The sequence below is a fragment of the Lacerta agilis genome, chromosome 15, assembly GCF_009819535.1.
Source record: "Lacerta agilis isolate rLacAgi1 chromosome 15, rLacAgi1.pri, whole genome shotgun sequence".
Taxonomy (NCBI): domain Eukaryota; kingdom Metazoa; phylum Chordata; class Lepidosauria; order Squamata; family Lacertidae; genus Lacerta; species Lacerta agilis.
This window is the reverse complement of record NC_046326.1, coordinates 21,512,270-21,538,008: the sequence shown is the minus strand read 5'-3', so window position 1 is coordinate 21,538,008 and position 25,739 is coordinate 21,512,270. Positions and strand designations below refer to the sequence as shown.

The window sequence follows — 25,739 nt, the reverse complement described above, 5'->3', positions numbered from 1 at the left end:
GTGCTTCCCGAACATTTTAGGAGTGCAGTTTGTAGGACCAGAGTGTCCACCTGTCATTCAGCTCTGCCACATAACCCACACACCTTCTGAGTAGTATTTTCATGGCCTGCCCCGTCAAAGCTAAGGCAACTTTCACCAACCATTTACAATTACTTACCGGTAGATGCGGAGATGCCAGCAAGTGGGTATGCAGGAGGTTGTTTTTAAAAGTTCTGCTGGTAGGTCACCCTCACACGAAAAGGCTCTATCTATATTTGCACCAAGGATGTGCTTGGTTATAACTATGGTTCTTAGTATGGTTCTGTGATATCCTTCCTCAGCTAGGCATGTGGAGTTCCAGATTGAAATCTCCACTGAGCTGTGAAGCTCACTGTGTGTGCTTGGGCAAGCTGCTGTCTCTTTCAGGCTGTTTGACTTCCCTCACAGGGTAGATTTGGGGATACGCTAGAGGTGAAAGAAGCATGTTGCACACTGCGCTGAGTTTCTTGGGAGGAGAGGCATGAAATAAAAGTAATAACAGAATATCGGAATAGGGAAGGTAAAGTGCTTTCAGTTACTAAAGCATAAGTAAAAAAATAAAAGTTCGACGCAGATCTCTCTTTTTTCCCATTCTGAGTTTGATGCCAAGTGCCTGGGGTTAGAAATGAGCCTTCTCTGTGAGTAGGATAATCATAAGTGTTTCTCTCCTTTCTCTCCCCAAAGTTTTCTCTCAGTGCCCACAGCACTCACTGCTGTCAGGGACTTTAAAATTTTCTTGCCATATTAAGGATTAAAAACAGAAAGCTAAGTTTCTCTGTGTTTCACACTTACAATGCCATCAGAGATTATTTCTTTTCTTTTCTTTTTGCTGTATTCAATATACTCCACTCACGGAGTTGATGGCTGTTTTTACCTGTTAAAATAAATCCCAAACCAGTTAGAAGAACAACATTAATCTTTTCCTCTACTACTTCTAGAGTCCTTAACACAAGTGTCTTCCCTGCCCGATCAGTGGCCACAATCCAATATAGAGTTAGGAACGCTTAAACCGACTGAGAGAACTTAAGAACACTTAGTGTTTTATTGTGGCCAATGACAATATAATACTAACTTAACCAGTTGGCAAACTGCTCCAATGTGGATAGAAAGAACGGAATAAAGTGCATTAGCCATAGGCAACTACATAGCCTTCCCCCTTACGAACTGGGACTCCAGCTACCTCTGAATATCAAAGGTATAGAGGGAAAAAAATCCTATATTTATATAGAAGGACAGATTTTATTTCAGTACATTCAAAAACAAACTGGGGGGAAAATAATAATCAAGAACACGTTATTTGACCTGTGTTCATTTGTCGTCACCTTGTTTTTCTTCCTTGTATTTTTTACAATCAGGAATTGCATAGAATTGTCAATCAGGAAATCGAACTCCTCCCACAGAAAACCCGCAACTGCTCAAAACCGTTGCTAAGGATTTCCTGGCTGTTGGTCCATTCTTCTCATAGGTCTTCAAAAGACACCATGGGCATTGCTGGTGGACCTTCACTCAATGATATTTCATAGCAAAGAAAACCCTCTTACAGAGGATGATGTCTAGGTCATAAGTGAGTCTGTTGAACTCGGGGTGGTGGTGGTGATTTTTCTTCTTAAGAACAGAGTTGATCACGGGCACATGTAATAAATCGTGAGGACGCCTCTCTTAACACAGTGTTAAAACTTGACTTTCAAAAGCTGACAACCTGGGATAGTTAAATTCTGCCACCCCCTGCTGGGGGAGGGGAGAGAATACAGAATCCCAAGTACCCAACCTGCTCTCCTACTGGTTAGCTTTCTCAAAATGTGTACAAAGAAAGATCAGTGTGTGTGTGTGTGTGTGTGTAGGGGGAGAGTTGCTTAAGCAAGCAAGACAGACACAAGTACCCTGAAATTCTAGCTGTTATCAAGGCCTCCAAGTTCAGCGTGTTAGTTGGTTTTTGGTATTTGTAACTCTTTGAATGTACTTTCCTTGTTGTTGGCTGCACTTATATGGGACTTAACCCTTCCTCTCTTCTGCAACTACTCACCTGACCCTGGGAAAGTTGTGTGCGCTCAGCACCCGAACTCGGGAGTGCTGTATCCCTCCAGGTCCTGAAGTTCCAACAATAAAATAAAGAAAATTATCCTCCCCAACACAAATTCCAAAAGAAAAGAACCCCCCCCCCCCATGAAGAAGTCCATGTGGCAATAATGGTGTTTTTTTCCACCTGGGTTTAGGATATTTGTGACTCTGGTTGCCACCAGCTTTTTGTGACTTGCCTTTTTTCATACCCCCATACCTCAAGTTTCTGAGGAGCAGGCTGTTGAGGAAGGGTCCCTCTCAGCCTAGCTAGAGGGGCGTTCTCTTAATGTTTCAGAAAGTAGGTAGGTTAGATACTTTCTCATATAAGACAGGTAAGAAAACGTTCCCATTGGGCTCAGCCCCCCAGCCTAAAGCTTTGATTTGCTCTTGCCAAGCTGGGGCGCCTCTTTATTAATTTAAAAATAGTTCAACACTGTGTACAAGTCTCATGTTCTGTAAAATGGAACATTAAGCTTCTTCTTCTGCTGTCTCCCCACTGTTCTACTCAGGCTCACTGCTGTTTGTTGCTTTCTCCCATTCCAAGCTCTCGTCGCTTTGCACGGGGGAATCTGGACCTGGCCGGACCCGAAGACCTTGGAACCTCCGGCATTCTGGACACACCCGGATGTGTGTGCATCCCCGAGCGACCAGGACGGCTTCTTGAGCAAGTCTCTGTGCCAGCTGCTCAGGGTCGCCTCCGCCACAGAGCTTGCCGTTGCTTAGCATGGTAGTGGCGCGGGTTCTCCGTTCTTCTTGTATAACAGGGCGAGTCCGTATTATGCCCCCTCGCCTCCGACGGGGGTGGAAACTGTCCTTGCAGAGAATGATGCTACGCAGCTCTGTCACCATTTCCTGGCAGACGGATACCTAGCAGAGGCCAAAGAACAAGAAGAGCAGTTTCAGAAAGACATTGTCTCAAGGTTACTGCCCCCTCTATCTTTCTGGTTTCCTGGGGGCTTTCTCCAATGTTCAGTAACCCTTTCTCAGCAGCCTGCCTGTTTATTGTGTCACTAGCCAAATGTGGGGTTTTTTTTGTTTCCTGCGCAAAACTGCTGGTCCATCTTTGGATCCTAAGATCCTTGCAACCACATCAGAACTGGGGTTAATCATCAGCAATTGAATATCCTTGTTTGGTTTAAGTCTCAATAACTTAGTTCTTACTGGGATGATGAATCTGTCTGTGCTGCACTACTTTACTCACAGAATGGTCTCCCATGCAAAAAAGAATAGAAGTCCCTGCATGTAGAAAACAAGATGGAGATAGATTCAAGCCTAGCTTTTGTACTAGCTTTCTCTGTGTGGGTTTTTTTTTTTTTTTTTAATGAAGGAACATTCAGTAAAGAGGTGCAGCCCAGGTACAGGTTTACACACCTCAATGAGATGTGAGGACTAGTTCTTGGTTTCTTCATGGGTTCTAGAATTGGAGGTCTTAAACATATCAGCACTTGCCTTGGAACCTTTTGCTGCTCTAAGCTCCCTCCCCTTCATTTAGTAATACATTAGTTTTATGTCTCATTCACATATTTTCAGCTTAATTTATTTATTTTCTGTAAGCAGATAACACACATCATGATGTCACATGAATCAAGGCATTTTCAACAATTTGAACCAAGTACAGTACACGTATATTTGACATGAGGTGAAAATGGAAGGACTTGCATGAACCAGGGGGAAATTACAAAGTAAAAATCCAAATTCTTTTCCCGACTTCTACTAACAATAATAACAATAATAGCCATATAATATGCCTGTGAAGATGGCAACAAGTAAGGCTGCTTGGAGATATGAAAGGAACATTTCGTACAAAGATTACCACAATTAAGGACAAAAGTGGAAAGGACCTAACAGAAGCAGAAGACATCAAGAAGAGGTGGCAAGAATACACAGAGGAATTATACCAGAAAGATATGGAGGTCTCATACACCCCAGGAAATGTGGTTGCTGACCTTGAGCCAGACATCCTGGAGAGTGAAGTCAAATGGGCCTTAGAAAGCCTTGCTAACAACAAGGCCAGTGGAAGTGATGATATTCCAGCTGAACTATTTAAAATTTTAAAAGAGGATGCTGTTAAGGTGCTGCACTCAATATGCCAGCAAGTTTGGAAAACTCAGCAGTGGCCAGAGGATTGGAGAAGATCAGTCTACATCCCAATCCCAAAGAAGGGCAGTGCCAAAGAATGCTCCAACTACCGCACAATTGCACTCATTTCACACGCTAGCAAGGTTATGCTTAAAATTCTACAAGGCAGGCTTAAGCAGTATGTGGACCGAGAACTCCCAGAAGTGCAAGCTGGATTTCGAAGGGGCAGAGGAACCAGAGACCAAATTGCAAACATGCGCTGGATTATGGAGAAAGCCAGAGAGTTCCAGAAAAACATCTACTTCTGCTACATTGATTATGCAAAAGCATTTGACTGTGTCGACCACAGCAAACTATGGCAAGTTCTTAAAGAAATGGGAGTGCCGGATCACCTCATTTGCCTCCTGAGAAATCTCTATGTGGGACAAGAAGCTACAGTTAGAACTGGATATGGAACAACTGATTGGTTCAAAATTGGGAAAGGAGTACGACAAGGCTGTATATTGTCTCCCTGCTTATTTAACTTATATGCAGAATACATCATGCGAAAGGCTGGACTGGATGAATCCCCAACCGGAATTAAGATTGCCGGAAAAAATATCAACAACCTCAGATATGCTGATGATACTACCTTGATGGCAGAAAGTGAGGAAGAATTGAAGAACCTTTTAATGAGGGTGAAAGAAGAGAGCGCAAAATATGGTCTGAAGCTCAACATCAAAAAAACTAAGATCATGGCCACTGGTCCCATCACCTCCTGGCAAATAGAAGGGGAAGAAATGGAGGCAGTGAGAGATTTCACTTTCTTGGGTTCCATGATCACTGCAGATGGTGACAGCAGTCACGAAATCAGAAGACGCCTGCTTCTTGGGAGAAAAGCAATGACAAACCTAGACAGCATCTTAAAAAGCAAAGACATCACCTTGCCGACAAAAGTCCGTATAGTTAAAGCTATGGTTTTCCCAGTAGTAATGTACGGAAGTGAGAGCTGGACCATAAAGAAGGCTGATCGCCGTAGAATTGATGCTTTTGAATTATGGTGCTGGAGGAGACTCTTGAGAGTCCCGTGGACTGCAAGAAGATCAAACCTATCCATTCTCAAAGAAATCAGCCCTGAGTACTCACTAGAAGGACAGATCCTGAAGTTGAGGCTCCAGTACTTTGGCCACCTCATGAGAAGAGAAGAATCCCTAGAAAAGACCCTGATGTTGGGAAAGATGGAGGGCACAAGGAGAAGGGGACGACAGAGGATGAGATGGTTGGACAGTGTTCTTGAAGCTACTAACATGAGTTTGGCCAAACTGCGAGAGGCAGTGAAGGATAGGCATGCCTGGCGTACTCTGGTCCATGGGGTCACGAAGAGTCGGACACGACTGAACGACTGAACAACAACAACAAGGCTGCTTGTCACCGAGCTCTGCAGTATGTTCTACTTTTAATTTGGTTTTTATCTGAATAGTTTTAAAGTCATTTGGCTCAGCAGTTATTGTTAATTGTTACATACAACCAAGGAGCTTATCTGTTTTAATTTTGGGTGGGCTTAAAAGCCATACATTTTAGTTGGAGGACAGGCACTGGGAGAGCAGCTATTTTGGCTCAGTATTTTTAACTGATAAGAGACACTTAGAACATCATCTTGACTGAAGGATACACTGCAGTTTTAACAGTTTTATCATGGTTATTACTCAAGCGCAGACTCACAGTGCTTCAGATAAAACATCCAGAACTTCATTGCCAAACTTAGTCCAGAAATCTATGCTACTGTAACTCAGCAAAGGAGGCAGAGGTATCTGTGAAATAATTGTGCCAATGTGTAATTAATATTTCTTACGTGGACAGCCCTGTCCTCTTCAGTATTTCTCAACCTTGGGGTTTCCAGCTGTTTTCGGACTACAATTCCCATCATTCCTACCCACTGGTCTTGCTAGCTAGGGATGATGGGAGTTGTAGTCCAAAAACAGCTGGAAACCCCAAGTTGGGAAACACTGCATGGGGCTGGAAATGCCTTATCCCAAGTAAGAGCTTTTGCTACATATTCCTCTAATGAAATCTTAGCTAACTGGTCGGTCGATCCAGACTTGCTAGGAGCTGATATATATGCTCTAAGGCAACCTCAGCTTCTTCCGTACAACAACATGTCAACTGTGTAATAACAGTCTTGGCATAATAGACTCGGCCACAACAGAGACTGAAACTCCCTCACCGTGGGAACTTTTACGCAACCAATGTCTTCTGTCTAAACAAACAGTAGAGGGAATCTTAAGAAGAACTGATTCTTTGGAAAAGAAAGTTCTGGGTTTGAATGCCAGAACTGGTTACACTGCTCGGGTTAGTGGAGATAAGAATTCTGACGGTAGTCCTGCAAGATACCTACCAGCAAAGAAACTAAAATTAGAGATGGTTTGAAGGTACATCAAGATGGTGATAGCTCTGAGTTTGCTACGTCCCTATCAGATTCAGTAACAAAAAGGTTAAATGACATCTATCAAGATTAGAACTTGAGCTCAGAAACCTGCTTTTACGCTAATATGAATGCTCAAGAGATGGACTTGGGGTTGGGGTTGTTTTTCATTCTTAACTTAACCCCTTCTGATCCAAGGCTACTAATAGTGGATGAGTATGCTGATAACCCACTTGCTACCTTCCAAGGAAATGATATTGGGCTGTCACCTAATCTAATTTGTTCAAGCCCCAATCTGGCATCTTTCTGATGGATTTGAAGACTTCAGGTCGGCACTCTGCATTTCTTGCTCCCCAGCACAGAAGGGAGGAGAAGGCAGCAAATGATTGGATTAATAAAATACTGGAAAAAATAGTGAATGAGAGGGTAAGTCCAAATTCCAATGATGATTCGTCGAGAAAGAGTTCCTCAGATGTTCTACAGCTAATCATTCATAACTGTCCATTGAAGAAATCCAGAAGTATAATGAGAACAACCTGAATTGCAAGCAGGAATTCAAGCAAAATGCAGGTATTGGAAGAAATATGCTCAGGTTAGAGGCCCAGCATTCCTACCCTGCTAGCAATCTGTTTCCCGGAAATCAAAGGGATTATGCTCAAGATAGGCCCAAGCCTAGGGGTAATTATAGAAAAAGAAATTATTATACCTTCAGCTCTCCTTTAAGATACCATAACTGACTAGAAAACATCCAGAAAGGTCTTAACATTCATTCCTGGAACCTGGCGGGTTGGGATAATAAAAACGCGGATAAGGATTGAGCAGTGATATCCAAGAGACACGATATAGTAATCATCTGACAAACTTGCGTCAACTTCTTATGAACAAATCTCCAAATCTTGTTGATGTCTTCCAGCAAATTGTCACAGAACTCAGGCCCTATTTGATAACTTCTACAATTGCTAACTACACACAATCAACACGCCCTGGCTGGTTTGACGGTCAACACAAGGTGGCTAAGAAAGTTTGGCCAGGCAATTAGGGATTCACATTAGAATCCGTCATAGTAGGTTTAAATGGTGGTACGACTGATGATTTAAAAAAATAAATCACGAGGAGTAAAGTAAGGTTGCATTCTGGCTCCTATACTTTTAACCTTTATATTAATAATAAATAATAAATTTTTATTTATACCCCGCCCTTCCCGGTTCAGAAACCCGGGCTCAGGGCAGCTAACAACAGAAGGAGGTTAAATCCTGTAAGGCCCTAGTCTCAAGGGACAGAGCATTCCACCAGGTCGGAGCCATCACTGAATGAGTTGGTGCCATATTTAGCCACTTGGTAGTACAGATATAAATAATTCACTTCGTACTTATTTAGCACCTTTGAAAATCGCATGCCGTTTTCTGCAAAGCTTATACAATAGTGGCCGTGTTAACACAATATCTCCTGGCTTTTCCCCAGCTGCCACCAACTCTCATTTGAAAAGGGAGCTTTCCTGTTACCATAAGCCTTCATTCTTTGTCCATACAGTATATATTGGCAAAACAGCTCCTTTTCAAAATCCAGCAAAATCAATGTTTGCTGCTGAAAGCAAAAATAAAAAAATAATAAAAAATGCCAAAATGTTTTTATAACAAGTTGGTTTTTTATAATTCCCCAGTGAGCTGAGCAACACCATGGGATTTTTATGGTACGTTATTGTTTAAGACATCCTCTGGGGTAGAAAGCACACCACCACAGAAAAGCCGTTATTTATCACATGTGCAATAGTGTGCCTCTGGCTTTAAACTCTTCCAAAGAAGCACTATAATGGTATTTTTTTTTGTTGTTTTTTTTTTAAAAAGCTCATTTTAAGATGTATGAGATTCCATAAAATACTTTGTTCCCTTTACACATCATAAAGGGAATGTATCTTATCTCATTCTCTACAATACTTAGAACTTGTTTAGCTTTTACTGAGTGTCCAAAGTGCCCCGTTCTCACCATCCTCTCATCAATGCAACAACTCCGTAAAGAAATGAGTAGTTTTGTCCCCATATTGCAGATCGTAAGATTCAGGAGACGGAGTGACTAGTTTAATTTGTGGAAATTTCCTTGAGAGCGTTACTTCATTTCCTCCAATCGTCCATTCATATACTGGTTGCTTGTATGCTACTGAGCCCAAATCAAGGAGTTAACATTAATCTTCAAAGCCCTAAATAACTTGGGACTGGAATACTTGAAAATAGTGCCTCTCCCTATATCACCCTACCTGGACCCTACCTGAAAAAGACCCTTCTGGAGGGACCATCACTAGGTGTGACACATTGTGCATGAGTTCGGGAAATGGCTTCTCTGTTGTGACACTTGAGTGATGGAATCCTCTTTCCTCAGTCTGGTGCTGTTGCATATGGCTTTAAATGGCATTATATGACTGAAGATGGACCACTTCACCCTGACTTATGGACTTAAGGGGGTGGCTGATCTGTGGGCTAGCTGTAATTGAACAATGCCCATCTATAGGTTTGGGGTTGGTTTTAATCTGGTTTTAATTTGTTATATAGGCAATGACTGATTAATTCCCACCCGGAAGGTGTTTGATCACATGCACAGTGCTGAACCCAGCAGTGACTGAAAATACCAGAAAAAGGACCAAAACAGGGCAGGGGCAGGGGCGCTTATAAGTGCTCCACCGACACATGTGGGGGCTGGGAATGGAACACCTACATAAAATGGTTGTTGACTATACTGGGTTTTAAATAGTTCTAATACATGGGTAGGCAAACTAAGGCCCGGGGGCCGGATCCGATCCAATTGCCTTCTAAATCCGGCCCATGGATGGTCCAGGAATCAGCATGTTTTTACATGAGTAGAATGTGTCCTTTTATTTAAAATGCATTTCTGGGCTATTTGTGGGGCATAGGAATTCGTGATATATATATCCAAAATATAGTCTGCCCCCCCAAGGTCTGAGGGACAGTGGACTGGCCCCCTACTGAAAAAGTTTGCTGAGCCCTGTTCTAATATACATGCAGCTATGTTTGTAAACTATCCTGGGATCACATGTGATAGGGGGGGGGGCTATAGTGAATTATAACAAAAAAAACAGCAACATCACACTGTCACTTCCTTTCTAAATATATTGACTTACGTTTGTTAGCACTATAAAGCTCAATCATATAATTTTAGGCAAACATTTTGGTGCCAAGATGAGTTGCATCCGTATTTCCTGGAAGCGCTCCCCCCTCCCCCAACCCCCACATGCTGGTTCACTACAATTTACAGCCTCAATTATCTACAGCTTCAACGTTTTGTGTTTGTGTGAAAAATAGCCCTTGTGATTAGTAGCAATGACATCACCATACAGCCAATCATATTTGGCTATGTGCTGGTATAAGTATGGGCAGACAAAGCTGTTTCAGAGTAAGGGCATGACTTTTGCCATAGACATTACCCTTGCTCTGGACTAGGTTCATTTGCTTGTGTCATCAGCACATAGCCAAGTATGACTGCTGTGTGATAAACAAAATAAGTGTACAGTGGTACCTCGACTTACGAATTTAATCTGTTCCGAATGCACATTCGTAGGTCGAAAAATTCGTAAGTCGAAAAAAGCGATTTCCCCATAGGAATGCATTGGAAATGAAATATTAGGAAAAATTCGTAAGTTGAGTAAACCGCATCTAAAATTCGTAAGTCGAGTAAACCCCATCTAAAACCGCCAATGGATGTCCTTCGGATGTCGAAATATTCGTAGGCGTGTGGGCACTTTTTTCATTCGTAAGTCGAAAAATTCGTATGTCAAGTAATTCATAAGTCGAGGGACCACTGTATTTCAAACAAAAATCATTCCCAATCATACACCGCCTCGTTCCATTACACAAATTAACCATAAAAAGGGTTGATAAAAGATGTCCAAAAATGGCAGATACAGGAGGGGGGTAGGGGAGAAAAATGTTTGTAAAACGCACCCATTCTGGTTCTGCCCTAATTAACAGGGAAATATCTAGAGCTAACTTGTCTTGTCAGCTATTCAAAGAAACAGATTGTTACCAGTATGCGGACTTAGAAAAAAGTTGTTGCCTGTTAGGGTGCCACCAATGAGAATGTACACCTCAATGTGTACCCAGGGATTTTTTATTTTTATTTAAGAAATGGATTTCTTTGAAGTCCAGTGCTATTCTTAGTTGTGCCAAAATGTAACACAAAACATATGCATAGAACAGTATGTACATTTCAGTCAGATCTGGTTTTATATTAAATGGACATGTAGTAAGTAACGTGAGAAGAAACATTAACATAATTCATCATAGTAAAATGAGGAAAAAGTCTCTTGATGCTAACACAGAGAAGGCACTTAGTCATCTGAATTGGCAGTGTTTAAAAGCAATGTTAATTGTAATGGAATTCAGCTCCAAATTTATTGGAATGATTAATTCTCTATATATTCTGAGACAATTGTGAATCACGCATTGTCAGTAATTTCTTTTGAAAAGAGGGAGAAAGCAGAGCTGCATTCCTTCCCTGTTTTTGTTTAGTAGTTCTGTTTGTACCCTTTGCTCCCGAGAATCGTAAAATAGTAGGTTATAGCAGTAGCTTCAAAAACATGTAAGAATAGCCAGCTTGCAGATGATACCACTTTAATTTAGAGCAGCTATATTTCATGAAATCAAGACAGAACTGAAGGAATATCAGCATATTTGAAGCAACAAAGTTAAAGTCAGTAAATCAGAATCATTAGAGATATATTTGATAAGTAACTTAAAATAATATTTGTTCTTGGTATGAGCTTTCGTGTGCATGCACCAAGAACAAACTTAGTAGGTTTCTAAGGTGCTACTGGAAGGATTTTTTTTTATTTTTTATTTTGTTTTGACTATGGCACACCAACACGTCTACCTACCTGTAACTTAAAATAATATGTCAAGTATTTATCATATAAATAGTTACTATATGTTAGGGATAAATATATCTTCCGATGGGACAAAAATATTTAGTTTAGTTTAGTTTAGTTTAGTTTAGTTTAGTTTAGTTTCTACTGTTCCATGCTCCCAAACTTGTGTGTGGGAAACTACAATGGTTTATCACTACTCCCATGTACTAGGAAATTCACCATCAACTCTACTACTTGGCTTAAATTTAAAATTGATTAAGAACTAAATGGGCCATCATTGGACGATGAGCCATTGGGCTGATCCAGCAGGCTCGTCTTAGGTTCTTATGTTTGTAACTTCTTGTTCATTGGCAAAAGATTGGGAAATGTGAATACGTCAAAATGAATGTGGAATGAGTAGATCAGGAAATAGGTAGCCATCTTGGTTTCTGGCAGTGGTACTCTGTGAACTTCTATTTTCAATTCTACTCCATCAGCTATGAGGGCCGCTTCACATGTTACACAATTTTCTGCACAAAAGCTATATTCTCCTGCAGAGTGAAGCCACAGTTAATAATGGAGCTTAGCATAATGGACCGAGAAGCAAGGAGGGGGAAGAGACTGGCGTACATAATGACCTACTCACAGATTACACTCCTGTTCCTACACAGAAGTGCTTTCCATATTATAACTATATCGTAATAGCTACCATTCACGTTGAAATAGCCAAGCCCATATCCAGATTATTCACAGTCTTATTCCAAGCTCCACCACTACATTTTCATAGGAGACATCACTCACTGAAACAATCAGTCTTATTTAGGATGTTCGTTACAGATTGTTCGCTTGGTACCCAACACTTATGAATCATTCTTGATAAAATGTTAGAATGGACACCTGTCAAAGGCTTACCTCAGAGTGTTCAGAGTGTCGGAGGTTCCATAAGAACTCAAGCATTGCCATAAAAATCGCTACGATTAAACCACATATCAGAACCACAAAGATTCCACCTATATTCTCCATTCCTAGGCCTAAAAGGCAAAACAAATAAAAATAGGAAGAACAATATTAATATGCAGGGATTTTTTTTCTAGTTTGAAATCACAGGAACTCAGTTCTGGCACCTCTCAGATGGCCACTATTGTCATTCTAGGAGAATGAGGGAGGTGTTTGTGGTGAATACAGGCATCTCTTTTTCTAGAAAAATAGCACTGTTAATATGGTAGGCAAACTTTTAAGGAACTATTTTTATTATTATAACATTTGGTAGAAGTAACATCAGAGCATAGCATGTATTTTGACCTGTGACTATAGTGTACAACTACGGTTATTTTTTTAAAAGTAGGATAAGGTAAAGGTAAAGGGACCCCTGACCATTAGGTCCAGTTGTGTCCGACTCTGGGGTTGCGGCGCTCATCTTGCGTTACTGGCCGTGGGAGCCAGAGTACAGCTTCCGGGTCATGTGGCCAGCATGACAAAGCCACATCTGGCGAACCAGAGCAGCGCACAGAAACACCGTTTACCTTCTCGCCGGAGTGGTCCCTATTTATCTACTTGCATGCACTTTGACGTGCTTTCGAACTGCTAGGTTGGCAGGAGCTGGGACCGAGCAATGGGAGCTCACCCCATCGCGGGGATTTGAACCGCCGACCTTCTGATCAGCAAGCCCTAGGCTCTGTGGTTTAACCCACAGCACCACCTGTGTAGGATAGAGGATAGAGTAGGATAGAGAAGATCTAAATTGAGATTTCCACTTTGTTCTTAGTTGTAAACAATGATGGAGGAGTCCTTTCCAGGGCTGCTTTTATTTGAAACAAGAACACAGAACATTTGAAGGGAAATGAATAGAGAGGAAAAATCAACTTAGCATATGCTACAGATTGGATCAGAGACATGGCCCATAAGTGATCGGGATTCCTCTGTTTCTTTCTAGTGCTCTGCCTTCTATCTTTTATTGTTACCTTCAACCTTCATGCAGCTCCTTCATATGCCATCATTCCACATACCTGTTGTTCCTCAAGGGAGTGAAAAGAAGGAATTTGAGAGTTTTAAGACCTACTATTACTCATTGCAGGCCTATCAAATTCTACAGGGCCAACCCAACAGATATCCCCATTCCTACTTAGATTTTCACCAAGCTGATAACTAGGAATGGGGATATCTGTTAAATTTTGGTGTCACTAGGTTTCTCATTTTTCCACTCTTCAGTTTACTTCTTCATTTTTTCCACATTAGTTTACAGATTATTATTTTTTAAAGAAGAGTCCTCATGAAAATTTAGTGCAAATTTCTCCTAATCTGCCCATTTTTGTATGCTGTTCTGCCCAATGGGCACATTTTCTTGCATTAATGTATTTTGTGTATTATTTTCTCCAGGGCTTTTTTTTCTAGAGAAAGAGGTGCCGGAACTTGTTGAGCTTTTTCAAGGGGAGCACCCAGCTAAAGTTGTTGAGATGAGTGAGGTGAGTGGGGCTGAGAGACTTCAAAGAAGTGTGACTAGCCCAAGGTCACCCAGCAGCTGCATGTGGAGGAGCGGAGACACGAACCTGGTTCACCAGATTACGAGTATACCACTCTTAACCACTACACCACACTGGCTAGGTTCATCTTTAAATGAAGGTAGGTTCATCTTTAAATGTGAACAGAATCAAATATCTCCCCAATCCCTGAATCTGAGCAACACCTCTCTCTGCTGCTGCTGCTGCTGCTTGTTACTTGGGTCTCAGATGGATTTAAATGTTGATTGAATTGATGACCACGGACCATTTGTTGGACTGTGCCAAGATTATTGTGTACAACTATTAATCACCTAGGACACCTATATAAAATCTTCCTCTCCCCTTTGGAACAGTAAACCAAAGCATGAGAATCGATGATTTATTGACTTAATCTCCGCACAGCTTTTAGACATAAAGCCTCGCCACCACCCCATATAAATCATTGACATGCTTGGTTTTATTTTTTAAAGTATAGGGTCATTCCTCTCCATTGTTCTCCGCCATCCTTTCAGCAGCACCTCTGGGATGTTCCTGCCATTCAATAAATCACACCTGTGTAAGCAGATATGTTTCTAATAGAGTGGTGTAAGAAAGTAAGATGTGTGTTGTTGGACCAGATCAATGTAGCCCAACACTCTGTTCCAAAAATGGCTGACCCACAAGCAGGGCATGAGCACAACGGAACTCTCATACATAAATACACACACACACACACACACACACACACGTTGGTAGAGCATGAGGCTCTTAATCTCAGGGTAGTGGGTTCAAGCCCCATGTTGGACAAAAGATTCCTGCATCGCAGGGGGTTGAACTCAATAACTCTCACAATCCCTTCTAACTCTGTGATTCCAAGCAGTAAGAATTTTTGTCTCTGGAAGCAAAAGACTTGACTTCCTGTTCCTCCCATTGTGTACTGTAACAACTGCAAGCATTCTGATTGTGCCAGAACCACTTTAATCCATGCCAAAAATCCATGGTCTGCAGTACAATCACAGCTATGCCTGCTCCTAGTCTCCCTTGTTTGCACTAGAATCAGCCCACTTGCTGGTTTTTTTCTGGCTGGGATTTGTCAAAGCCCACTTTCTTCCTCTGCACTCCTGACTGAGTGACAGGTCTCTCTATCCCCCTTTTCCGCTTCCCTCCATGTTGGCAGCAACCATTTCATAATTTATCAGTTTATTTTTGTCCCTTTGAAGCTCAGTTATATGTTTGAGATGTCAGGATAACACAATTAGTGTTCTGTCTACGGATGTCTGACGCTGGCCAGCCAGGCACTGGGAAGTGCTTCCGTAATGCAATCCTGTCTCTGCAAAAATGGTCTGGAATCTACCCTGAATGGCTAGAAATGGTTTAGAGTGAGATATGAAAAGCAAAATCATGTCAGTGTTCCATACAAAATAATATATTCTAATACTTTGACAAAAGAATCAAAGGGATTCTTGTAGATCCCCCTCCCCACGTCTTCAAAGATTTCAAACTTTTTTGGGGGAGCAGGGGTGGGGGGAGAATTAGGGAGAAAATACCCCTCCCCCATTCTCTCACCTTTGTGTTCAAGATCAGATTATGCAGTTCATACAGCTTTCAGATGTCTGCTTCTTTCCCTTGCCCTGCATTGATATGTACCCACAAGAAGATGATTTGGCAGATGATGGGCGTGTATTGTTGCCCCTATTGTGTTTCTCTGTCATGCTTGATTTTCCTGCTTTCCCTTTCCTCCCCAGTCTTGCAAGGGTCAAAAAGACCCTTCCTATAGCCAGGAAACCTTTTATTATCCAATGAAAAGAAAACCCGTTCTGCTTGCTGCTGAACAACAACAACTAGCAATTGCTTTGGGCTGGCAACAGCTCCCAGTTGGGCGACATTGGCCTGTAGTCATGTATTTTACGGTGATTTGCATAACATTTCCTGAAGGTCTCGCCCTTGAGCTCCAGAGTTTTATTATTACTCTGTCACTTGCCCTCCCACTTCTAACCATTTTTAGCTTGGACCATTAGCCAACAACCTCTTCTGATGAAGTCCCATTGTTGTTTTTCAAGGACTCAGGATTTGGACAACATCCCCAGAGTGATCTATTTTCTGATGCCGATGCAGTGGACATTCATTAGAAACCCGTTTGCCCTCTGCTTGCCTCCAATATTTGTCATTTGGCTCTTTTCCGCTCTCTTTGCCCCGGGCAAAAAAACACAGCGTGAGAGGCACAGCAGCCAGCGCCTTAGCTTTCTCCTCTCATTATTAAAGAAAGATATCTCAAACCAGGAGGACTCTAAAATCCTTGAGCTGGAAAGGTGACACAGCACTGGAGCCTGCAGTCGCTCTCATCGGCAATAACGACCCCATCCCTGTACATCTTCATTAAGGAACACAGACTGGAAGACTGGAGGGAGGAAGGGAGACAGCTGTAAGTTTTACCTTTGGCTCGATGGTCCTCCTCCTTGGGGCACTGCCCTCCCGCCCACCACTTCCGTTTCAAGATTTCCAAGCGGTTGTTCTCCTGCAGCTGGAGAATGGCCAAGTCAAACTCATCGCGGAAAAGAGAACCTGCAAAGCCAAGAAGGCCCTTTTCAAAGGGGAGCAGATAACGTGTCTGTTTCTTTCGAGTTTCTTTTTAAAATGCATAATTTACTTGCAGAGTTGAAATTTGCAAGGATATCCCTAAACTTTACATTGCTTTCAGCCTTAAAAAAAACAACAACCAAGCAAACACTTCAGAAAACCTGGACTGTGGAGAGCCAGTTGCAACTCCACTCGTAGCTTGCAACAGAAGATTGGGTAGCATTAAGAAATACCCATATGGAAGCAGGCCCCAAACTCTGTGAATGCAATCTCTGAAAACATCATGAATTGAAGAGCAGTGCTTCTGCTCCTGTATGTTTATGTCTCCTTGAGAATTCTACTTACGTTCGATGATGAAAACTATCAACCACTCATATTCTAGAGAGGGATGGGTATTTACTCATTACCATACTGCTGTGTGCTTTGTGTTGCCATTCTTGCTTCCTCCTTAGGAAAGCAGGGAATAGGTAGACATGTACTGTTTTTCCATAATAACCACAAGAAACATGATTTCTTATCTCTTAGAGGCCCAAAGAGAATTCTGCAGTGAGCAAGGACATCACGTCCCCCGACTTAGCACTGTGGATTACTGCATCCAATTCAATTGAAAACTCTCTTTAGGGCTGTTAATTCCCATGTAGGAGTGGGGCTCCTGTACGTTCACCAACTTGTCAAGCACTAACAACAGGATTTACTAGACATGATCGCAGCAAGACGTGTTTTCGGTTTGTTAAAATATAGGACGCTGCTGAGCAGATATAAAATTGGGATGATGGGGGAGAGATGAAGGGAAATTTAGTGTGGTGAAGGGTGAGCCAAGGGGGGATCGCTGAACCGCACCTCAACTCAAGTTGTTCCCCCTCCCTCTGGCAACTTCTCCCAGCTGTTTCCCTCCTGGCTTAAGAAGGTGCCTTTTTCCAAGTCAGACATATTGTTCCGTTTAGCTTGCTATTTTCTACACTGACTGGCAGCAGGTTTCCAGAGCTTCAGAAATGGGTCATCGTCCTCCATCCCTCGTGGGGCATGCTAGAGATTGAATCTGGGACCTTCAGCATGCAAAACTAGCACCCTTCCCCCAGGAAGAAAGTCCCACATGGAGAAAAATGGCTGGAGGAAAGGGTTTTTTTTTTTTGGGGGGGGGGTGTGCAATCCGGTAGATGGGTCAGTATCCCTCCCTGCCCACTCCTTTCCCCCATGGAATTGCCCTGCTTTAACCCTCCTGCTGTATTTGTTCAGTGGCAATCCACATTCCAACACCTGGATGATGCAGTTGTCATATCTAGTTAGGTGCTCAGCAGGCCCAGCTTCCTCCACCGCAGAGCTGTGACAGTGCTGAAGTCGTGCGATGCAGCTGTCAGAAAAAGGATGTTGGTGCTCTTTTGGTTCCGCAGCAAGGTGAAGACAGATCTGCTAACTTTCTTCTTGACACAAAGCTCTTGCAGGAGCAAGACTCCCTCCAGAGCAGAAAGTGGAACTTTGCTCATCTCATGGCAAAAGCATCTCATCCATACCCATTCCAAAGCAGCCATAGTCACCTCTTGGGTTCCTCCTCATGCTTTTATCACACAGAGCTTTTCAGTTTTCAATTGCAATCCTGACAAAGCCCTTAAATGAGCCATATGTGGACATGGGTCACATCCACGCCATTCCTTTAGAGCACATCCTCACCCACCCCACAAAGAATCCTGGGAATAGTAGTTTGTTAAGGGTGGTAGCTCTGCGAAGGGGGAAACTACAGTTCCCGGCATTCTTTTTGGGGGGGGGGAGGGGGGTTGTAGCAATGTGCTTTCAATGTATGGTGTGAATGTGCTGAATGACAAGAAAACCTTCTCGTCGTCAGGTGTAGCAAACAATTGATCCAACCCCCACTTCTGTTACTACGCCCCTCCCAATTCCATTCAGTTTTCTCTCTGCTAAATCAGATTGCTACCACCTCCATTACTGTACATGGCTCAGATAAGAAGAAATCCCAGGATAAAACTGAACTGCTCTGCAGTATGGAGAAATTCTGGATGAGATCAATTTCTGAATACCTGGGAGTGTCAGCTGATCTTCAGCATACCACACACATATGATGTGTAACAGAATACAGTTAGGGTAATTTAATACAGAAGGAGAGATTAAGTTTAAGGTTCACCAAACTGTTGAATTAACTTTTCATTGGGGACAGGAGTCTTAATGTACAACACTGGCAACCAGGGTTGGAGGAGCGATCCGCTTTAAAAAGATTTAAAGAGGAGATTTGGCAATTCTGCCCTGTTCAAGATTCGCCTGCACCAAACTGCCTCTTGCATCAAACATCTACTTATATTTAAGGGTGTTTTTTTTATATAAAAAGCCTAACTTTATGCAATATTATTTGCCATATATATATGTGCATAATACGGTACCTATAAAATAGCATATTTTATAAGTAGCAATATATACCTATTTTATACAGTTATATGCATTGCTCTATGCACATTTTTAGGTGCAGATTACTTTAGGAGTATGTATTCATGTAATATGAATATTATGTCTTTAATAATACACATAATATATACAAGAATTAATCCATCATTTTAGCAGAACTGGTGTGTGTGTGGGGGGGGGAACCCCAAACTCTGACTTCTCATAAAGATCAAGGTGTGAGACAGGAATTAGAGACAGAAAAAATTGAAGATGAGCTCGACAAAGGTTTTCAGACGATTCTATTCCTACTGGCAACCAACAGGATCCCTACGGTGTGGTATCTTTGTACTACTCTGTGCCGTTGCACAAGTTCCATACATTTCATTGAATATGAACTCGAAAATGTTTGGGTAGATTGTGACCCATTAAACTTAAATTGTTGAAGCTCACAGTCAGAAAATTAGGAATGGGAAAGGAATCTAGAGCAGCTCTAGCTGTCTTGGAAGCTATAGGTGGCCCTTGGATCTTGTATTTTTAACTGCTTTAAAGCATGAGTTCCCTCTTTTCATCCTCGCCCTTGCTGCTTGCTATTTTCAATCCTGTTTCTTACCAATCAACTTGGGAAAACATAGAACAGCTGCTTAAAAGATAACCAAGCAGGTAGCAGTATGGAGAGCCCAATAGGACCTAATGTATCATCTGCAAGTTCTCCAAATGACCTCTAGTGAAGATTTTCCTTCTCCCTCCAGCCTGATCCTAGTCTGAACAAAGCATAAACTAAGTGTAAATAATGTACCGTATATACCCGAGTATAAGCCGACCCGAATATAAACCGAGGCACCTAATCTTCCTACAAAAACCTGGGAAAGCTGATTGACTCGAGTATAAGCCGGTTCACCTTTGCCGCTGTGGAGGAGGAGGAGGAACGAGCAGCCCTTCCTCTTCTTCCTTTGCCAAGTTTGCATTTATGCAAGCAGTTCAGGAATGGAACAAACTGCCTGGGGAGAGTAAAGAACCGCCTTTCTTGTACACTTAAGGAGTGGTTGACTGGGGAGAGCGGGTGGCGGCACGAGCGGAGAGAAAGGGCTTCTTTCTCGCCACCCCCACCGCGTGCCTCACTCGAGTATAAGCCGAGGGCAGCTTTTTCAGCAGAAAAAATGTGCTGAAAAACTAGGCTTATACTCTAGTATATATGGTAAGCAGAGTCAATGGAATATTTCTAAACCTTTCATCCAGGTTGCCACCCAGATGAATGCATTCATCAGGCAATGGTCTATTTGAAGCCCAGTGACATACAGGAGGGCTGCAAAAATGATCTGGCTTCCTGTTCCCAAGCTCTTTGAGCCTATTCATGCCCTAATCCTCCACAGACAGCCCAAAATAGCTAGAATTTTGCTTCACTGCCTACCGACTGGCATGCCAATCCCGTAGCCCTTGGTGTCCAGAAGGCCCCCGACCTGCGTGAGGTTGCAATTGCGCTGGCGGTAATACTCGTTCATGGTGGACTCCAGGAGGAAGGCATAGTTGGAGTTGAGCACCCGCGCGATCCCTTCCTCTGTGCTCTTGACAAAGACACTCGGCTGCTTGGAGTACATGTAATTCCACATCCGCTGGTATGTCTGGTACCGAGAATTCTGGAAAAAAAAAACCAAAGAAAGAAAAGCTACGATTCAACGGGAATCCTGCTCCGGGATCAACATATTGGCCTGCAATGTCCAGAATATCTGAATATCCCATTCATCAAAGGGGAAGGCGGGTTCCCTCTCCTAAAACTCACAATCAACTCCAGCTTGGCCTCAGTTATGTATTTCATGTACATATTCAAAGCAGTGTGCAACTGATTGCAAACCAGAAGTCATTAAAACAAGCTAACTGAAAGAGCAACAACACTGCAATTACTGAGACTGATACTAAAAGGCAGCAACAGAACAATGGAGGCAAGGCTGGTTAAAATTCAAAAATAGACCTTTCTGCTATTTGGGGGAAAATATATGAGGAATTAAAAAAGATGATGGGGATATCCTTTACCAAAAAAACCAGATATATTCTTATTAAGCATGGTGGACCAAGAAATCCCAACCAAGTCAAAAGAAGTGTTTTTATATGCAATAGCAGCGGCTCGAATGTTGGTAGCAAAAGGTTGGAAAGACCAGGAACTCCCAAAAATTTCAGAATGGCAGAGTAAATTACAGGAATACGCTGAGATGGCCTTATTAACCAACAGTCTAAGAGGAAATTCCAAATAGAAATTTATGGGAAAATGGTACACACACACACACACACACACACACATATATATATGAGATATGTGCAAAAATATAACAACAGCTTTGCTTCCATGCCAGCTTTTGAGTGTTAAATGAAAGATATGTGCTGGAAATTTCGGATGTATAATGTTCAAGAATGTATTGGAAAATTTATATATGAAGGTTTATTGTTTGGATCACATTCTGTATTAAGCGAGGTAGATGCAAAGGGATTTAACAGGAAGTCGGACTCGTGGAACTATTTTTTGTATATGAAGGTATGCAAGTTTATATATAGAGAGGAGTTTTTTGTCTTTTGTCTTTTTTCCCCTTCCCCCCCTTTTTTCTTTTCTTCTTTTCCTTTTTTTCCTTCTTCCTTTCTTTGTTGAAAGGGGATTAATTAAGATACAAAAGACAAAATACAGACAAGATAACGTCATATGTAAAATTTTATTTTGTAATGTCATACAATAACAGTTGGACTAAGATGTTTTCCCCTGTGTTAAATTATAATAAAAAATAAAAAATAAATTCAAAAATAGAATAAAATAAGGGAAAAACCTTGACAGCACACATAAAGGCAGGAAGAAATGAGGGCCTTCTGAATCTTCCTAGTGTAGGAATTCCACAGCTATGGAGCCACTACAAAAAAGGCCCTGTACCTGATATCTACCAAGCATAAGGCCAATGGAGGTGGGCCTGAGGGCGTGGCCCCTGCAACTGATTGAAGTCTCAGGCAGGTTCATATGGGTAAAGGTAGCAAGTCTTCATGTAACATGGTTCCATATTAGTAAGGGGCCTTAATGGCCAACACAGGAACTTTAAAGTTTGGAAATCTAACCTAAATCTTGGAAATCTAACCTTTAAATATGGCCATCAAACAGTTAGAACCCGGGCATGAGGGCAAACAAACATTGCTCAGCTGGTTTCTCAGATGCAAGTGATTAAGCCTTAAGCCTACCTAGAGGCCATAACATCTGATCTGGAGGACCTATTAGTTAACTGCAGGTGTTTGGAGGCTGCTTAGAGTGGCTTGTTAGCAAGTGGAGAGCACTCTCCACATGGCTCAGAGCTAATTTGTGGCACTCGAAAAAGGTTTGGTGCCAAACGTCAGCGCCAGATTCCAATCCTGGAACAGATTGCCTCTCTGCAATATATCGGGTCCTCCCTCAAAGAAGGCATGTGTTGTGGTGCGACCTGGCCACCAGACCCTGTGTGTTGTGGGTGGGATCATTGGATAGCCACAACACCCTATTGGTAGGTCCCTCACGTTGCTGGGTTCAATCTGACCTATGGGACACAAGTAAGGGACATTGAGGGACCTATTTAAGCCCATGCACGTGATCCTGAGCTTCCTCTTTAGGGCTAGTGCATCGGAACACCCACCCACCTCTCCCTACATTTAGGGCTTGTGCTTGACCTTGCTATGCCGTTGTGTGTTGCCTGTTGTTGAGGCAGGGGCACGGCAGGAATTTTCCCCACTTGGCTGATTGGCTGGTGCCACTTGGGTTTCACCTGCCTTGTAGCAAATCGTCACAACTTATAAGGTTGGCGGATAGGCTCTGGTTCAAGTGACAGGGGTGGCAGAACGGTCTGGCCATCCCTATGCCAAAGGTTTTCTGGTAAAGGAATCCGAGGATTCAATGGTTTGGTGAACCCTGAAAAGGGTTGCGCCCGTACCGGAATCCAGGGCTCACCAGGGCAGTGGAATAGCTGGGTAACCCCCGTCCGCCGGCCTTGGAGTTTACCCGAGGCTGACCTATGATAGAGCTCTGGGTCAGTGCTGCCTGCAACGGTGCAGGGAGCTAGTCAAACCAGAGCCTATGCAACCACTCACTTGATCGTAATCAATAAAGTTGTGGCCTAAATTCTTGATACTTGTTCTTTAATATAACAGAGCTTACTGACATTTCTATGGGCCCATTGGAAGGTCTTAGACTCAGCTGGGAGAAGGACCTACTGTACAACTGAAAATAGATGATCGTAAGTGGAATGCAATATGGATGGGCACCTAATCCCTTTAAATCAGCCTCAGTTTATATAAGGAAATGTTCCATAAAAATTATGCACATGGGGCACCGTACTCCTGTGCAGCTGTCTCATTTGACATCAAGCACCCTAAAGGGTTAGTGTGGGTGAGGTAGCAGGGGGACATTTTTCCACTTTTGGTGAGAATGCTCACTGGCATCCAAATTTGGGTCTGATGTTTTTGAAGAAATGTAAGAAATAAATAAATACTCCATTCAAGCCTTCCCATTAGTTGCTCTTTTGAACTTGTGGGATGATCAAACAGCAATTTTTCAGTCTAAGGAACTTCTTATATGGACACTGGCTGCAGCGAAAACTTGTTTGGCTCAGAAATGGACGGCGAGACAGGTCTTAAACCTCTCCTTGTGGTATAAGAATATGTGGGCTCCTGCTACTGCAGAGAAAACAACTCACAAATGGTGTGTTTCTATGGGTAAGGAAGACCTGGAACATTTCTAGGTTTTTTTGTGGGATTTAATTACATGCATGTTAAATCCAGGCATACAAAACTCTCTTCCTCCACCCAATCACAAAATCTGGCTTTCATGATGTGTTTTGCTGCTTTTATTTTTTCTGCATCATCTGCTCTCTGTTTAGTTGGGAAATGCAAACTCTTGACCAGGCTTCCTCAACCTCAGCCCTCCAGATGTTTTGAGACTACAACTCCCATGATCCCTAGCTAGCAGGACCAGTGGTCAGGGATGCTGGGAATTGTAGTCTCAAAACATCTGGAGGGCCAAGGTTGAGGAAGCCTGCTCTTGACTGTTCATTCGCTTTGCAACTTCGATTATGTCTTTTGTCTGTTTGTCTGTATTTCTATTTTACATTAGTAATAAAACTACTATGCAATCCCCTGTAACTCTGCCTTCTCCTGGGAGGACTGTACTTAATGTTTTATTTTCTGAGTGCTTGAGTCAGCTTTTAGTAAGACAGCGCAGGGGTTATAAAGAGCACTGAAGGCTTGTTAAACTGAAGTACCTGCATGTGTGATGCAGATTAGGGTAAAAGATTCTGTAGCAACAACTAGATGGGGATCTGTGGTACCACAAGCATTTAGCTCTGATGGATAAAAGGCTCATGCCTTCTGTCAGGGAGGTTCCCCCCCCGGAACGACAGGAAAGCTTTGGGAAATATAGAGAAGTGGCTCCTCTTCTCAGCAGCAGTGATACTGGCTCGGATTCCCCGAATTCCAGCGAGGGGGACGAAAAAGGGGGGGAAGCTAAGAGCACAGTTTCACAGCGGCAGCTTAGAGCTGAGAACTGGGACAGAGGTCAAAATCTTTCGTTAGCTGACAAGAGAAGGGGAGGGGGAAGAAGGGTCTGGAAATTTCCCAGGATGCTTTGCTGGAAGGGGAATAGGAGGAGCCCAGTGCGGGCATCTGATTTGAAATGAACAGACGTGTTTTAGCTTCGCTCTTGTAAATAGCCTGCTCAATAAATTAGCTTAGTTCTTTTGAAGCTGCCTGCCTCCGGAGCGTTCTTTCTCATGAGCATCAATCAAGCGTATCCTGACAGCATGCCCGCACTCATTGCCTGTTGCTTGTGAGAGTTATCTTTTGGATCGGCTGTGAAGAGGCAAAATGAGCTCGGAGGAGGCGAGATTGCTTGCTGCTGGGGAGCAGCTGAACGCTCTTCAGAGACGTGTGGAGGCTTTGGAGACATTAATTGGGCAAAGAGACGAGGAGCTGAAAGGAACCCGGCAGCAATTGGCAGCGGTCCAGGCACGGAACGGTGAGCTGGAGGGCCATGTGAAACTGCTCAATGCCCGGTTGGAGGAGCGACGGCAAATGGAGCAGCATGGGCAGCCAGGGGCCGTGGGAAGGAAGCTGAGTGGATTGGTGAGCAGATTTGGGGGCAACCCCAGTGATTATTTGGATTTTAAGACTGAGATGCAGTATGCCTTGAAACTGCAGGAGGGGGATTTCACCCACGACAGGGAGAGGATTGCGTACGTAATTACTCATCTGGAGGCGGGGGCCAAGGCGTGGGTTCGGCCTTTAATAGCCTCGAAGAATAAATGTCTGGAAAGTGTCACACAATTTTTTCAAGCTATGGATGCGATGTATGTGTCTTCGGTTCAGAAGGACGTGGCTCAGCAGGAGCTGCTGACGCTTAAGCAGGGAGCCATGACGGTGCGCGATTATTGGGCCCGATTCTCGATGCTGATCCATAGCGTGGGATGGGACTTGATGGGAGAACAGACTCAAGCTATGTTCATGGGGGGCCTCAATGAAGAGGTGAAGGACGAGCTGGCCCGTTGCCCGCGCCCTCAGGACATGAATGAACTGGCGCGGGTCTGCCTCTCCATTGGGGTCAGGTTGGAGGAGCGCGCTCGGCTGAAGGGGGCGCAGAGGGCGGAGCGTTACTTCAGCAACCGCGTTCCAGGCGGTGGTGGGAATGTACAAAGGATACAGTCTCAGCCAGAGCCCATGGAGATTGGAGGAGCACCGGCCAAGCTGCTGCAGGCGCCAGGGAGCGGGCGAAAGGGGGAAAGCAAGGCTCCTAAGACGGGACTCAGGTGCTATGTGTGTTCCCAGACAGGACATTTTGCTCGGGCGTGTCCCCAGAGGAGGGGATGGCAGGGCATGGCGGGGACAGTTCAGCCTGAACAGG

The 25,739-nt window shown here is 43.2% G+C and overlaps 1 protein-coding gene across 1 annotated transcript in view; it reads right to left on the bottom strand.

Moving 5' to 3' along the window:
* Positions 1–2,419: 2,419 nt before the first annotated feature.
* The window catches only part of GRIK4 (glutamate ionotropic receptor kainate type subunit 4), a 440,303-nt gene continuing 416,983 nt past the window's right edge, over positions 2,420–25,739 (bottom strand). Inside the window, exons 17-20 of the mRNA XM_033171758.1 lie at positions 20,262–20,487; positions 16,319–16,447; positions 12,321–12,439; positions 2,420–2,943 (exon numbers count right to left, since the gene is read on the bottom strand). Of these exons, the coding sequence (XP_033027649.1) occupies positions 2,578–2,943; positions 12,321–12,439; positions 16,319–16,447; positions 20,262–20,487 (840 nt within the window). The 3' untranslated portion in view covers positions 2,420–2,577. The remainder of the gene's footprint in view (positions 2,944–12,320; positions 12,440–16,318; positions 16,448–20,261; positions 20,488–25,739) is intronic.